Source organism: Nerophis lumbriciformis, linkage group LG23 (genome assembly GCF_033978685.3).
Source record: "Nerophis lumbriciformis linkage group LG23, RoL_Nlum_v2.1, whole genome shotgun sequence".
Classification (NCBI taxonomy): Eukaryota; Metazoa; Chordata; class Actinopteri; order Syngnathiformes; family Syngnathidae; genus Nerophis; species Nerophis lumbriciformis.
The window spans coordinates 3,517,031-3,530,910 of NC_084570.2; the positions used below are offsets into that span (position 1 = coordinate 3,517,031).

The 13,880-nt window shown below is 39.3% G+C and overlaps 1 protein-coding gene across 2 annotated transcripts in view; it reads right to left on the reverse strand.

The window, feature by feature from the left end:
* Positions 1–4,744: 4,744 nt before the first annotated feature.
* stk11ip (serine/threonine kinase 11 interacting protein) overlaps positions 4,745–13,880 on the reverse strand; it is a 48,224-nt gene continuing 39,088 nt past the window's right edge. For both annotated transcript variants that reach the window (XM_061985327.1, XM_061985326.1), the window contains exons 24-26: positions 10,065–10,147; positions 6,861–7,087; positions 4,745–5,208 (exon numbers count right to left, since the gene is read on the reverse strand). In XM_061985327.1, coding sequence (XP_061841311.1) covers positions 5,068–5,208; positions 6,861–7,087; positions 10,065–10,147 — 451 coding nt within the window. In that variant the 3' untranslated portion in view covers positions 4,745–5,067. The remainder of the gene's footprint in view (positions 5,209–6,860; positions 7,088–10,064; positions 10,148–13,880) is intronic.

A 13,880-nucleotide genomic window follows, 5' to 3' on the forward strand; every position in this document is an offset into this window, starting at 1 on the left:
ATACCGATAATTTCCGATACAACATTTTAACGCATTTATCGGCAGGCCGATATTATCGGACATCTCTATTTTTTTTTGATAGACCCAACCTGTTTTCTTTTGTTGTTTATGCTTGATGCAATCGTATGTGGGCAATTTGATTTATTTATGGTACACTTTGAGTTTTTTAGTTGTGTTTTACTTTTAAAGTTAAAAAGTTAAAAGTCAATCAATCAATCAATGTTTATCTTTATAGCCCTAAATGACAAGTGTCTCAAAGGACTGCACAAGCAACAACGACATCCGCGGCACAGAGCCCACATAAGGGCGAGGAAAAACTCACAACCCCAATGGGACGTCGATGTGAATGACTATGAAACCTTGGAGAGGACCGCAGATGTGGGTGACCCCCCTCCCTCTAGGGGAGACCGGATGCAATGGACGTCGAGTGGGTCTGACATAATATTGTGAAAGTTGAGTCCATAGTAGATCTAACATAATAGTGAGAGTCCAGTCCATAGTGGGGCCAGCAGGGGACCATCTCGAGCGGAGACGGATCAGTCTCAATGATTGACACACACACTAGGTGCGGTGAAATTAACCTCTGCATTTGACCCATGGGAGGTGAGGGGAGCAGTGAGCAGCAGCGGCGGCCGCACCCTGGGAATCATTTTGGTGATTTATCCCCCAATTCCAACTCTTGATGCTGAGTGCCAAGCAGGGAGGTAACGGGCCCCATTTTTATAGTCTTTGGTATGACTCGGCCGGGGTTTGAACTCACCACCTACCGATCTCAGGGCGGACACTCTAACCCAAGCCTGGGCAATTATTTTGACTCGGGGGCCACATTTAGAGAAAAAATGTGTCTGGGGGCCGGTATATCTATTTTTAGAAGCACTAATACAAAACCTCATAATAATGTCTGATTGAATGCTAAAAACGTTATGACAGACCACCTTAAAAAAACCTAATGGAATTTTACATGTTTCTATAAACGATAAAACACTGAATATTGACAAAATACCCCTTTTCGATCGACATATTTTACAATCGACATATTTTACAATCAAAAATGCAACAATGAGTGAAATATGAACGCAAAGGGTACAAAATAAACCCACCTACAATCTGATACATCACTAAGCTTTAGAACTTTGTTGTGAAAATCTCCTTCCGCGTCTGTGGAAACGCTTCCCGCCCACACTGCTTGGTGCCTCATCTGAGCTGCTGTGACGTAGATTACCATAGTAACTCATTAGACAACCGTAGTAACTAATTTGATTACCATATAACTGAGATAGGCTCCAGCGCCCCCCGCGACCCCAAAGGGAATAAGCGGTAGAAAATGGATGGATGGATGGAAGTAACTAATTCGATTACCATAGTAACTGGTATAACATCCAAAAGTGCAGATTCTAACCATTGAAATACTTTGTATAGTTGAAGACTTACGGTCATTAGAAAACATCACCGCACATCATAATGGCAGCTACACTTTACATCTTAAAGGGGAACATTATCACAATTTCAGAATTGTTAAAACCATTAAAAATCAGTTCCCAGTGGCTTATTATATTTTTCAAATTTTTTTTCAAAATTTTACCCATCACGCAATATCCCTAAAAAAAGCTTCAAAGTGCCTGATTTTAACCATCGTTATAAACACCCGTCCATTTTCCTGTGACATCACATAGTGATGCCAACACAAACAAACATGGCGCATAGAACAGCAAGGTATAGCGACATTAGCTCGGATTCAGACTCGGATTTCAGCGGTTTAAGCGATTCAACAGATTACGCATGTATTGAAACGGATGGTTGTAGTGTGGAGGCAGGTAGCGAAAACGAAATTGAAGAAGAAACTGAAGCTATTGAGCCATATCGGTTTGAACCGTATGCAAGCGAAACCGATGAAAACGACACGACAGCCAGCGACACGGGAGAAAGCGAGGACGAATTCGGCGATCGCCTTCTAACCAACGATTGGTATGTGTTTGTTTGGCATTAAAGGAAACTAACAACTATGAACTAGGTTTACAGCATATGAAATACATTTGGCAACAACATGCACTTTGAGAGTGCAGACAGCCCAATTTTCATCAATTAATATATTCTGTAGACATACCCTCATGTCAGCAGACCAGGGAAGCTAGGGTCGATATTCTTCTCTTGATCATCTTCGGGACGGTGTGAGCCAAGACATCCAGGGGGGTTTATCTCGCTCGTCTGCGGGAACAAACTGCCGCCATTGCTTGCCGTGCTGCCGAGGTCCTTTGTCCCTGAATTGCTCACACACTCCGGCAGATTCAATGGGGGTCTGGCGGCAGATTTCTTTGACTTTATCGTTGGAAATGCATCTGCTTTGAGTGTCGCAGGATATCCACACATTCTTGCCATCTCTGTCGTAGCATAGCTTTCGTCGGTAAAGTGTGCGGAACAAACGTCCAATTTCTTGCCACTTTCGCATCTTTGGGCCACTGGTGCAACTTGAATCTGTCCCTGTTCGTGTTGTTACACCCTCCGAAAACACACCGACGAGGCATGATGTCTCCAAGGTACGGAAGACAGTCGAAAGAACGGAAAATAACAGAGCTGATTTGACTCGGTGTTTGAGAAAATGGCGGATTGCTTCCCGATGTGACGCCACGTTGTGACGTCATCGCTCCGAGAGCGAATATTAGAAAGGCGTTTAATTCGCCAAAATTCACCCATTTAGAGTTCGGAAATCGGTTAAAAAAATATATGGTCTTTTTTCTGCCACATCAAGGTATATATTGACGCTTACATAGGTCTGGTGATAATGTTCCCCTTTAAAGATCTCAAAAAATTATTTGGGAATGTCCGGCGGGCCGCGTGTGGCCCCCGGGCCTTAATTTGCCCAGGTCTGCTCTAACCACAAGGCCACTGAGCAGCTAGATATGCAGAAATGACAGCTGATTGCATCAGCTTTTTGCTCCTTTTTAATGTCTTTTATGTTATTTGTGTCCTTTGGTGATGTTGTAACCTTATTTGTGTGGACTCTTTGTATCTGCACTGCAACCACATCACTTCCCCATCGTGGGATTAATAAAGCATATCATGTTGGCCCTGCCTTCCGCCCGAATGCAGCTGAGATAGGCTCGAGCACCCCCCGCGACCCTGAACGGGACAAACGGTAGAAAATGGATGGATATCCTATAAACCATGGTGAAGCAGTGGCCCTTTGATGTTTCTGTCCCTAAGGGGGGAGGCGTGACAGAAACTAGAACTGCTGATAAATGCTAAAGTATCTGAACAAAAAAACGCCAACATCTTAGCTTTGTGTTATATTAGACCAGAGGTTGGCGACCTTTACCAGTCAAAGAGCCATTTTGACCAGTTTCACAAATTAAAGATAACAATGGGAGCCACAAAAAAATTTTGAAATTTAAAATGAAACAACACTGCATAATAAGTTTTTTTTTTTGCTTTGTGCTATGTATAAACCAGGGGTCTCATACACGCTGCCCATATCCTAATATGGAATTTGAATGCTGGTGCGGCACGCGGATTTATGAATGGCGCTTGTCAGCGTCATGCGTGCCGTGATGGTACAGCATATAGCACCCACTACAACCAGCGTGCTTTAACGGTCACACGTTGTATGGGACTTCCACTTCCCCACGTAGGTGACAGCAAGGCATACTTGGTCAACAACCACACAGGTTACACTGACGGTGTCGGTAAAAAAAAACAACCTTAACCTTCTTACTAATAATGCGCCACACTGTGAACCCACACCAAACAAGAATGACAAACACATTTCGGGAGAACATCTGCACCGTAACACAACATAAACACAACAGGACAAATACCCAGAAACCCCGCCCACCTCAACCGACGTAGGGGGGGTTGATGTGTGAGGTAGCAGGGTTCGGGTGGGGGCGGGGTTTGGTGGTAGCAGGGGTGTATAATGTAGCCCAGAAGAGTTAGGGCTGCATGGGATTCTGGGTATTTGTTCTGTTGTGTTTATGTTGTGTTAAGGTGCAGATGTTCTCCCGAAATGTGTTTGTCATTCTTGTTTGGTTTTGGTTCAAAGTGTGGCGCATTATTAGTAAGAGTGTTAAAGTTGTTTTATATGGTCACCGTCAGTGTAACCTGAGTGGCTGTTGACCAAGTATGCCTTGCTGTCACTTGCGTGTGCAAGTAGAAGATGCATATAACAAGAGGCTGGGCTGGCACGCTGTTAATACAAATTGTAGAGGGTGGTAAATGTTGTACCATCATAGTACACCCTTATTATTATTGTAAGGGTGAAAATCGGAGAATATTAATCCCGAGAGTTTTCTGCTAGAGGCACTGAAATCCGGAAGTCTCCCGAGAAAATCGGGGGGTCGGCAAGTAAGCTGCTGAGCCGCAACAGATTGATCAAAGAGCCGCATGCGGCTCCGGAGCCGCGGGTTGCCGACCCCTGTATTAGACAAAGGTAATTAGTGCAACAGGCAATAGTTTAGCTCGTAAATAAGGAATCTTCATACGGGAGCTATTTCTTCAAGAAGCAATGTAAACAACATGCATGCAACAGAGCGTGCTCGCTAGATTTGGAGTAGGCTGCCCGGGTTCAGCGGAAGGTGATCCGGGTCTCCAAAAAAATCATGTGCACAACACATGTTGAGCGCTGGTGGCAAGGAGAAATATTTACACTCTGGAGACGGTTAACGCGGCGTTCACGTGATTCGGACACACGGCTTCACTAAGCTCGTGAGCAAAATAGCAAAACAAGAAGGAGTAAAAGCAGAACACGGAATCTGATTTCTCTCAGTCTTGTATTTGCTTGAATACCCGCGTTAAGAAAGGAAATTGAAAGACGGCCGTCCACTCTACTCTACGATGCTGGAGAATAATTTCGCTGGTTGGAAATAGGGCCGAAAAAGTTGACGATTCCCTTAGCAAAATAAAAGAACATTTGGAATTCCACGAGTACAAGAAAACAAAAACACACTTCATAGTTCCAGCGTCCCAAGCCTCCATCTGGGTGCCAGAATGCCTGAAGGATAGAAGGCCTGCTTCATTTGAACGGATTTTTTTTCTGTGCATAGAGCAAATACAGATGACATTTCCTGCCACTTATTAGGTCTCTTTTTCGTGTTCGCTGGTGAGCAGCCGGACACCAAACATATCCTCCCACTGTGTTCTGACCCATGCCAGCAGAGACTGCAGGAGCTCCAAGCTTCCAGAGCGCACGCGCCAGGTCTTCTCCTCTTTCTGCGTCTTGAAGATGGAAAGCAAGAGCCGTCAATCAAGTGGATTCTCGCTAACATTTACAAACCCTGTTTCCATATGAGTTGGGAAATTGTGTTAGATGTAAATATAAACAAAATACAATGATTTGCAAATCCTTTTGAACCCATATTCAATTGAATATGCTACAAAGACAAGATATTTGATGTTCAAACTCATAAACTTTATTTATTTTTTGCAAATAATAATTAACTTAGAATTTCATGGCTGCAACATGTGCCAAAGTAGTTGGGAAAGGGCATGTTCACCACTGTGTTACATGGCCTTTCCTTTTAACAACACTCAGTAAACATTTGGGAACTGAGGAGACACATTTTTTAAGCTTCTCAGGTGGAATTCTTTCCCATTCTTGCTTGATGTACAGCTTAAGTTGTTCAACAGTCCGGGGGTCTCCGTTGTGGTATTTTAGGCTTCATAATGCGCCACACATTTTCAATGGGAGACAGGTCTGGACTACAGGCAGGCCAGTCTAGTACCCGCACTCTTTTACTATGAAGCCACGTTGATGTAACACGTGGCTTGGCATTGTCTTGCTGAAATAAGCAGGGGCGTCCATGGTAACGTTACTTGGATGGCAACATATGTTGCTCCAAAACCTGTATGTACCTTTCAGCATTAATGGCGCCTTCACAGATGTGTAAGTTACCCATGTCTTGGGCACTAATACACCCCCATACCATCACAGATGCTGGCTTTTACACTTTGCGCCTATAACAATCCGGATGGTTCTTTTCCTTTTTGGACCGGAGGACATGACGTCCACAGTTTTCAAAAACAATTTGAAATGTGGACTCGTCAGACCACAGAACACTTTTCCACTTTGTATCAGTCCATCTTAGATGAGCTCAAGCCCAGCGAAGCCGGCGGCGTTTCTGGGTGTTGTTGATAAACGGTTTTCGCCTTGCATAGGAGAGTTTTAACTTGCACTTACAGATGTAGCGACCAACTGTAGTTACTGACGGTGAGTTTCTGAAGTGTTCCTGAGCCCATGTGGTGATATCCTTTACACACTGATGTCGCTTGTTGATGCAGTACAGCCTGAGGGATCGAAGGTCACGGGCTTAGCTGCTTACGTGCAGTGATTTCTCCAGATTCTCTGAACCCTTTGATGATATTACGGACCGGAGATGGTGAAATCCCTAAATTCCTTGCAATAGCTGGTTGAGAAAGGTTTTTCTTAAACTGTTCAACAATTTGCTCACGCATTTGTTGACAAAGTGGTGACCCTCGCCCCATCCTTGTTTGTGAATGACTGAGCATTTCATGGAATCTACTTTTATACCCAATCATGGCACCCACCTGTTCCCAATTTGCCTGTTCACCTGTGGGATGTTCCAAATAAGTGTTTGATGAGCATTCCTCAACTTTATCAGTATTTATTGCCACCTTTCCCAACTTCTTTGTCACGTGTTGCTGGCATCAAATTCTAAAGTTAATTGATTATTTGGAAAAAAAAAAAGTTTATCAGTTTGAACATCAAATATGTTGTCTTTGTAGCATATTCAACTGAATATGGGTTGAAAATGATTTGCAAATCATTGTATTCCGTTTATATTTACATCTAACACAATTTCCCAACTAATGGAAACAGGGTTTGTATTACAATTTCAAGAATGGCTCACCTCGTCGTACAACTTGACGTCCATCTGACGCTGCTCACTAGGCCACATGTGGACCGAGCTCACACAGCTGATAGGCAGTGTTTCCAGAACGGAGAAGGTCCCGCTGCTCGGCTCCTGCTTGCCGTTGACCGTCGTCGGGTTTGTGCTCTTCCTCCACTGGTGATCCTCCCTCAGCAAGTACAGAGTCTCTCGAGTCGCTAGCACAGTCGTTGGCAACCACATGTCGCCTGGAATAACACATAAAGTCATTTAATTCAATAAGCCATTGTTTAATTAGTGGGGACTTTCGAATTGGGTGATGTTAAAGTAAGAAAAACAAATGTGTTTGACTGTTCCACTTTCTGTTTGCAAACAAGGTGTTGGTGTAGAGTGACATGTCAGATACATTTGGTATCACACAAGCAAAGCAGATCCAGACATGCTCAAATGGCAGAACTCCAAATTCCACCCATGTATGTTTGAAGCTGCTTACAGGGTGCGGTGTTTTGCACTCCCTACACAGGTAAACGACACGCCATTCACATATGACTCAATATTAGTGGTGATACGATTGGGGATTTTTGCTGCAGATTCTGATAATCCATGGGTGAGATTGGCTGATAACTATGCTAATCACAAATTTCAAATTTTTGTAATTATGCTATTGGCAGTTTCACAATTTCAGCCCAATGTGTTAATCAGTTCCTTATATGCTTTTATTACATACAATTGTGGAAGCACGGTGGAACAGGGGTTAGTGCATGTGGCTCACAATTAATCCCCGGGCTTGGGGTCTTTCTGTGTGGAGTTTGCATGTTCTCCCCGTGACTGCCTGGGTTCCCTACGGGGAGTGATGGGTCTGGCAACACCGATGCATCGGCGCATGCGTGGAGCTCAAAGAGCAAAACCCTGTGTCGGTGCACGTACCGCTTTTAGAAAGCCACGTGACCGATCATGAGCTGTTTCGGTCACGTGACCGATACGCGAACTGCGTCGCACTGACGCCTCCTCTGTGCCCTGTGAGCGGGTCTTTTCTACAGCCGGAGAAATAATAACTAAGAAGAGAAATCATCTAAAATGTAATACGTTGGAAAAACTGTTTTTTTTTAAATAAAAATGTGTAAAAAAAATGATTAAAAAAATTCCCAGTCCACAAGCATCCTCATTCACAACACGTTCTCTTAGATTTCCATGTTATGATACCTGTTCACATTATTTATTGACTGTATCTAAAAAAGATAAAAATATATTTTATTTAAATGAGGATATGAAATAATCCTAAATGAAATACAATGACTTGGTTTATATTATTGTATATACTAGGTCATAAAATCAGTGTCAGTTGAGTCGGTCCATAAGTTGCCTGTAGGGATTTTTAATGTCCAGCAGATGTCATTATTTAGTGACACAGTATCGACACAGTATCAATACAGATTTGCAATGAGTCGAAACGCTTCATGACGCCTCATCAACCCATCACTACCTACGGGTACTCCGGCTTCCTCCCACCTCCAAAGACACGCACCTGGGGATAGGCTGATTGGCAACACTAAATTGGCACTAGTGTGTGAGTGTGAATGTTGTCTATCTGTGTTGGCCCTTCTACTCAATACTGAGAAAAGGGTCTTGAACACTTATGAACATGTGATATTTCTGTTTTTCATTTTAATAAATTTGCAAAAATGTCTACATTTTTCTGTCAAGATGGGGTGCTGAGTGTACATTGAGAAATATAATGATTTTTTATTTTACTTTAGCAGTTAAGCTACAATGAATCAAAGAGAAAAAACTTTAAAATACTCAGTATATATTCCGTATATATACACAGTATGACTAACTATATATATACAGTTTATATATATATATATATATATATATATATACATACCCCAAAAAGGATAAGCGGTAGAAAATGGATGGATGGATAAATATACATATATAAAAATATACATTTATATATATATATATATATGTAAAAATATATAAATAAATATATAAAAAAATATATACATAGATATAAATATATATATATATATATACATATATAAATATAGATATAAATATACATATATATGTATATGTATACATACATATATATATATATATATAAATATATATATATATACATATATAAATATAGATATAAATATACATATATATACACACATATGTATACATATATATGTATACATACATATATATATATATATATATATATATATATATATATGTACATATATATATATATATATATATATATATATATATATATATATATATATATATATATATATATATACCCCAAAAAGGATAAGCGGTAGAAAATGGATGGATGGATAAATATACATATATAAAAATATACATTTATATATATATAAATATATATATATATATATAAATATATATATATATATGTAAAAATATATAAATAAATATATAAAAAAATATATACATGGATATAAAAATATACATATACATATATAAATATAGATATAAATATACATATATATGTATACATATATTTATATATATATATAAATATATATACATATATAAATATAGATATAAATATACATATATATACACACATATGTATACATATATATACACATATATATGTATACATATATACATACATATATATACACATACATATACTGTATATACATACATACATATATATATGTGTGTGTGTGTATATATATATATATATGTATATATATGTATACATATATACAGTATATGTATATATATATATATATATATATACACATACACACATTTATATACACATACATATATATATATATATATACACATATATGTATATGCATATGTATATATATATATATACACACACACACACACACTCACACATATATATACATATATAGAGTATATATATATATACACACACATACATGTATGTATGTATGTATGTATGTATGTATGTATGTATGTATGTATGCATATATATATATATATATATATACTGCGATGAGGTGGCGACTTGTCCAGGGTGTACCCCGCCTTCCGCCCGATTGTAGCTGAGATAGGCTCCAGCGCCCCCCGCGACCCCGAAGGGAATAAGCGATAGAAAATGGATGGATGGATATGTATATATATATATATATATATATATATATATATATATATATATATATATATATATATATATATATATATATATATATAACGATGAAGCAATACAGGTGGCTAGCTAACCTTGCAGCAAAAACGCCAGAATGTAGCAAAATTGCAGCTGGCCGTCCTCTACGTCTGCCTGGATGTCTTCACACACGAGAGGCCTGGCAGAGGAAAAGAACACAGGAACATGAGTGACGCACATGCGATGTTGGCTGCTGCTTGGGTAAATAACCAGAGATGTTACATGATGGTGCCTTAGGCAATACAGGAGTTGGGATTCTACCTATGCTATCGCGTTATCATATCTTGTTACATTTCCATTTTCTTATTTCATTTAATTCATTAAAATACAAAAGTCATCAACATAACATTCAACTAAATTATGAATGAAAAGTAGCAGAAAGAAGTATAAACTGATCACATCTGCCCCCTATTCACACAACTACAGCATTTGTTGTTCAACCTACGAAATTACAAGGCAATGTTTCATACAATCTTTTACAATTGTTAGGCTATTGTATTTAAAGGGGAACATTATCACAATTTCAGAAGGGTTTAAACCATTAAAAATCAGTTTCCAGTGGCTTATTTTATTTTTCTAAGTTTTTTTCAAAATTTTACCCATCACGCAATATCCCTAAAAAAAGCTTCAAAGTGCCTGATTTTAACCATCGTTATATACACCCGTCCATTTTCCTGTGACGTCACATAGTGATGCCCATACAAACAAACATGGCGGAAATAACAGCAAGCTATAGCGACATTAGCTCGGATTCAGACTCGGATTTCAGCGGTTTAAGCGATTCAACAGATTACACATGTATTGAAACGGATGGTTGTAGTGTGGAGGCAGGTAGCAAAAACAAAATTGAAGAAGAAACTGAAGCTATTGAGCCATATCGGTTTGAACCGTATGCAAGCGAAACCGACGAAAACGACACGACAGCCAGCGACACGGGAGAAAGCGAGGACGAATTTGGCGATCGCCTTCTAACCAACGATTGGTATGTGTTTGTTTGGCATTAAAGGAAACTAACAACTATGAACTAGGTTTACAGCATATGAAATACATTTGGCAACAACATGCACTTTGAGAGTGCAGACAGCCCAGTTTTCATCAATTAATATATTCTGTAGACATACCCTCATCCGCTCTCTTTTCCTGGGGATCTGGCGGCAGATTTCTTTGACTTTATCGTTGGAAATGCATCTACTTTGAGTGTCGCAGGATATCCACACATTCTTGCCATCTCTGTCGTAGCATAGCTTTCGTCGGTAAAGTGTGCGGAACAAACGTCCAATTTCTTGCCACTTTCGCATCTTTGGGCCACTGGTGCAACTTGAATCCGTCCCTGTTCGTGTTGTTACACCCTCCGACAACACACCGACGAGGCATGATGTCTCCAAGGTACGGAAAACAGTCGAAAAAACGGAAAATAACAGAGCTGATTTGACTCGGTGTTTGAGAAAATGGCGGATTGCTTCCCGATGTGACGTCACAACGTGACGTCATCGCTCCGAGAGCGAATAATAGAAAGGCGTTTAATTCGTCAAAATTCACCCATTTAGAGTTCGGAAATCGGTTAAAAAAATATATGGTCTTTTTTCTGCAACATCAAGGTATATATTGACGCTTACATAGGTCTGGTGATAATGTTCCCCTTTAAAGAGGTTTAGCTTTTTGAATATTGGGTTTGTAGGTTCCATGTATGCATTTGTATTCATGACTCTTACAGCTCTCTTCTGTAAAAATAAGATTATATTTAAGTATGTTTTACAGGCATTACCCAGCACTTCAATAAAGTATGTCAAATATACAGTAAAACAATCAGTGAATTATAAAAAATATACAATGCTTTTTTTTTTTTTTTAATTTGAGCAATTCCTTCACCTTGTGTAAAATATAAATAGTTTGAGATATTTTAACCTTTGTATAATTTATATGATTTCCATGACACATTTTTGTCACTCGTAACACCCAAAAACTAATCTTTTTTATTCTTTTATTCCCAAGTCTTTTGACATAAAATGAGGCATCCACACTTTTCCTACTTCAACAACAAATCATAAACGTTGTATTACCAGTATTAAATGATAGCCTAATAATATCAAATCATTTTGATAAATTTCAACTACCTTTATCATATCTTCAATATTTTGTCCTGAATTAAACAAGGTTGTGTCGTCTCCACATAAAATACACTTAAACAGTTTGGAAACCATAGTAAATCATTAACATACATAACAAACGGTATAGGTTGTATACACCTGATGTCACGTCCGGCTCTTTAACTATCAAGGCTTGAAGTAGTGGGGAAGTGTCATAGCGTTCTGGGTGGCATTATGCCTTTCTTGACGAAAAATGCCCTATGCTTGTTGTGCTTTAGGCTGTTAGAACTGTTCAAATCGCGGAAAGGATACAGGTTTCTTCACAGTTCTTCTGGAGGTAATCAAGAAGGACGAAAGATGTCAAGAGTTTACGAGAGATGACGAGAAAAGTGGCACCCCAGCCAAAAAAGGCAGAGTCAAAGAACGCACAAGTTTGCAGCGATCACTTCGTAAAGGTCTGTCTGATATACCATATTTTTCGGACTATAAGTCGCAGTTTTTTTCATAGTTTGGCCGGGGGTGCGACTTATACTCAGGAGCGACTTATGTGTGAAATTATTAACACATTACCGTAAAATATCAAATAATATTATTTAGCTCATTCACGTAAGAGACTAGACGTATAAGATTTCATGGGGTTTAACAATTAGGAGGGACAGATTGTTTGGTAAACGTATAGCATGTTCTATATGTTATAGTTATTTGAATGACTCTTACCATAATATGTTACGTTAACATACCAGGCACGTTCTCAGTTGGTTATTTATGCCTCATATAATGTACACTTATTCAGCCTGTTGTTCACTATTCTTTATTTATTTTAAATTGCCTTTGAAATGTCTATTCTTGGTGTTGGCTTTTATCAAATACATTTCCCCAAAAAATGCGACTTATACTCCAGTGCGACTTATATATGTTTTTTTCCTTCTTTATTATGCATTTTCGGCCGGTGCGACTTATACTACGAAAAATACATTAATCTCTAGCTGGGTATTTTTCCGCGAATGTTGTGCGTTTGTTCTGGAAATGTCTTTCAACATTTGATTTTTTGTTGTTTGCTATTTACTCCCCAATATATTAAGCACACAGGTAAACCAACCTCACTAACAGTGAAAGCAAATTATTTCTGTCCATGATGCGTTAAATGTTACTTTTTTTTAATTTGTCTATTGCTATCTTTCCCGGGGGGTTGACCAAAAATAATACAATTGCTAGTCAGCAAAAGATGAAGTAGAGGGGTGTGATGTACATTTTGTTCGAAAAAATACTCCCCAACATAACAACTGGTACAATAAAATCAACTAAATAAATACAATAAAATACATTAAAATTAAAAAGCCACTATGTATTGATATGTAACGTCAAGGCCAATGGGAGTTAAGACAAAGGCATGAAAGAGCCGCGGGTTGCAGACCCTTGGTTAAGCTAAAGTAGGGCTGATCATAGGGCTCATCCATTGTCTAGACGTGTCCCTCTCGGGGTCGCAGGGGTGGCTGGAGCCTATCCCAGTGGCATTCGGGCAGAAGGCGGGGTACACCCTGGACAAGTCGTCATCGCAGGGCCAACACAGATAGACAGACAACATTCACACTCACATTCACACACTAGGGCCAATTTAGTGTTGCCAATCAACCTATCCCCAGGTGCATGTCTCTGGAGGTGAGAGGAAGCCCGAGTACGAGGAGGGAACCCAGGCAGTCACGGGGAGAACATGCAAACTTCACACAGAAAGACCCCGAGCCTACACTGCAAAAACTGAAATCTAAATAAGATTAAATATCTCAA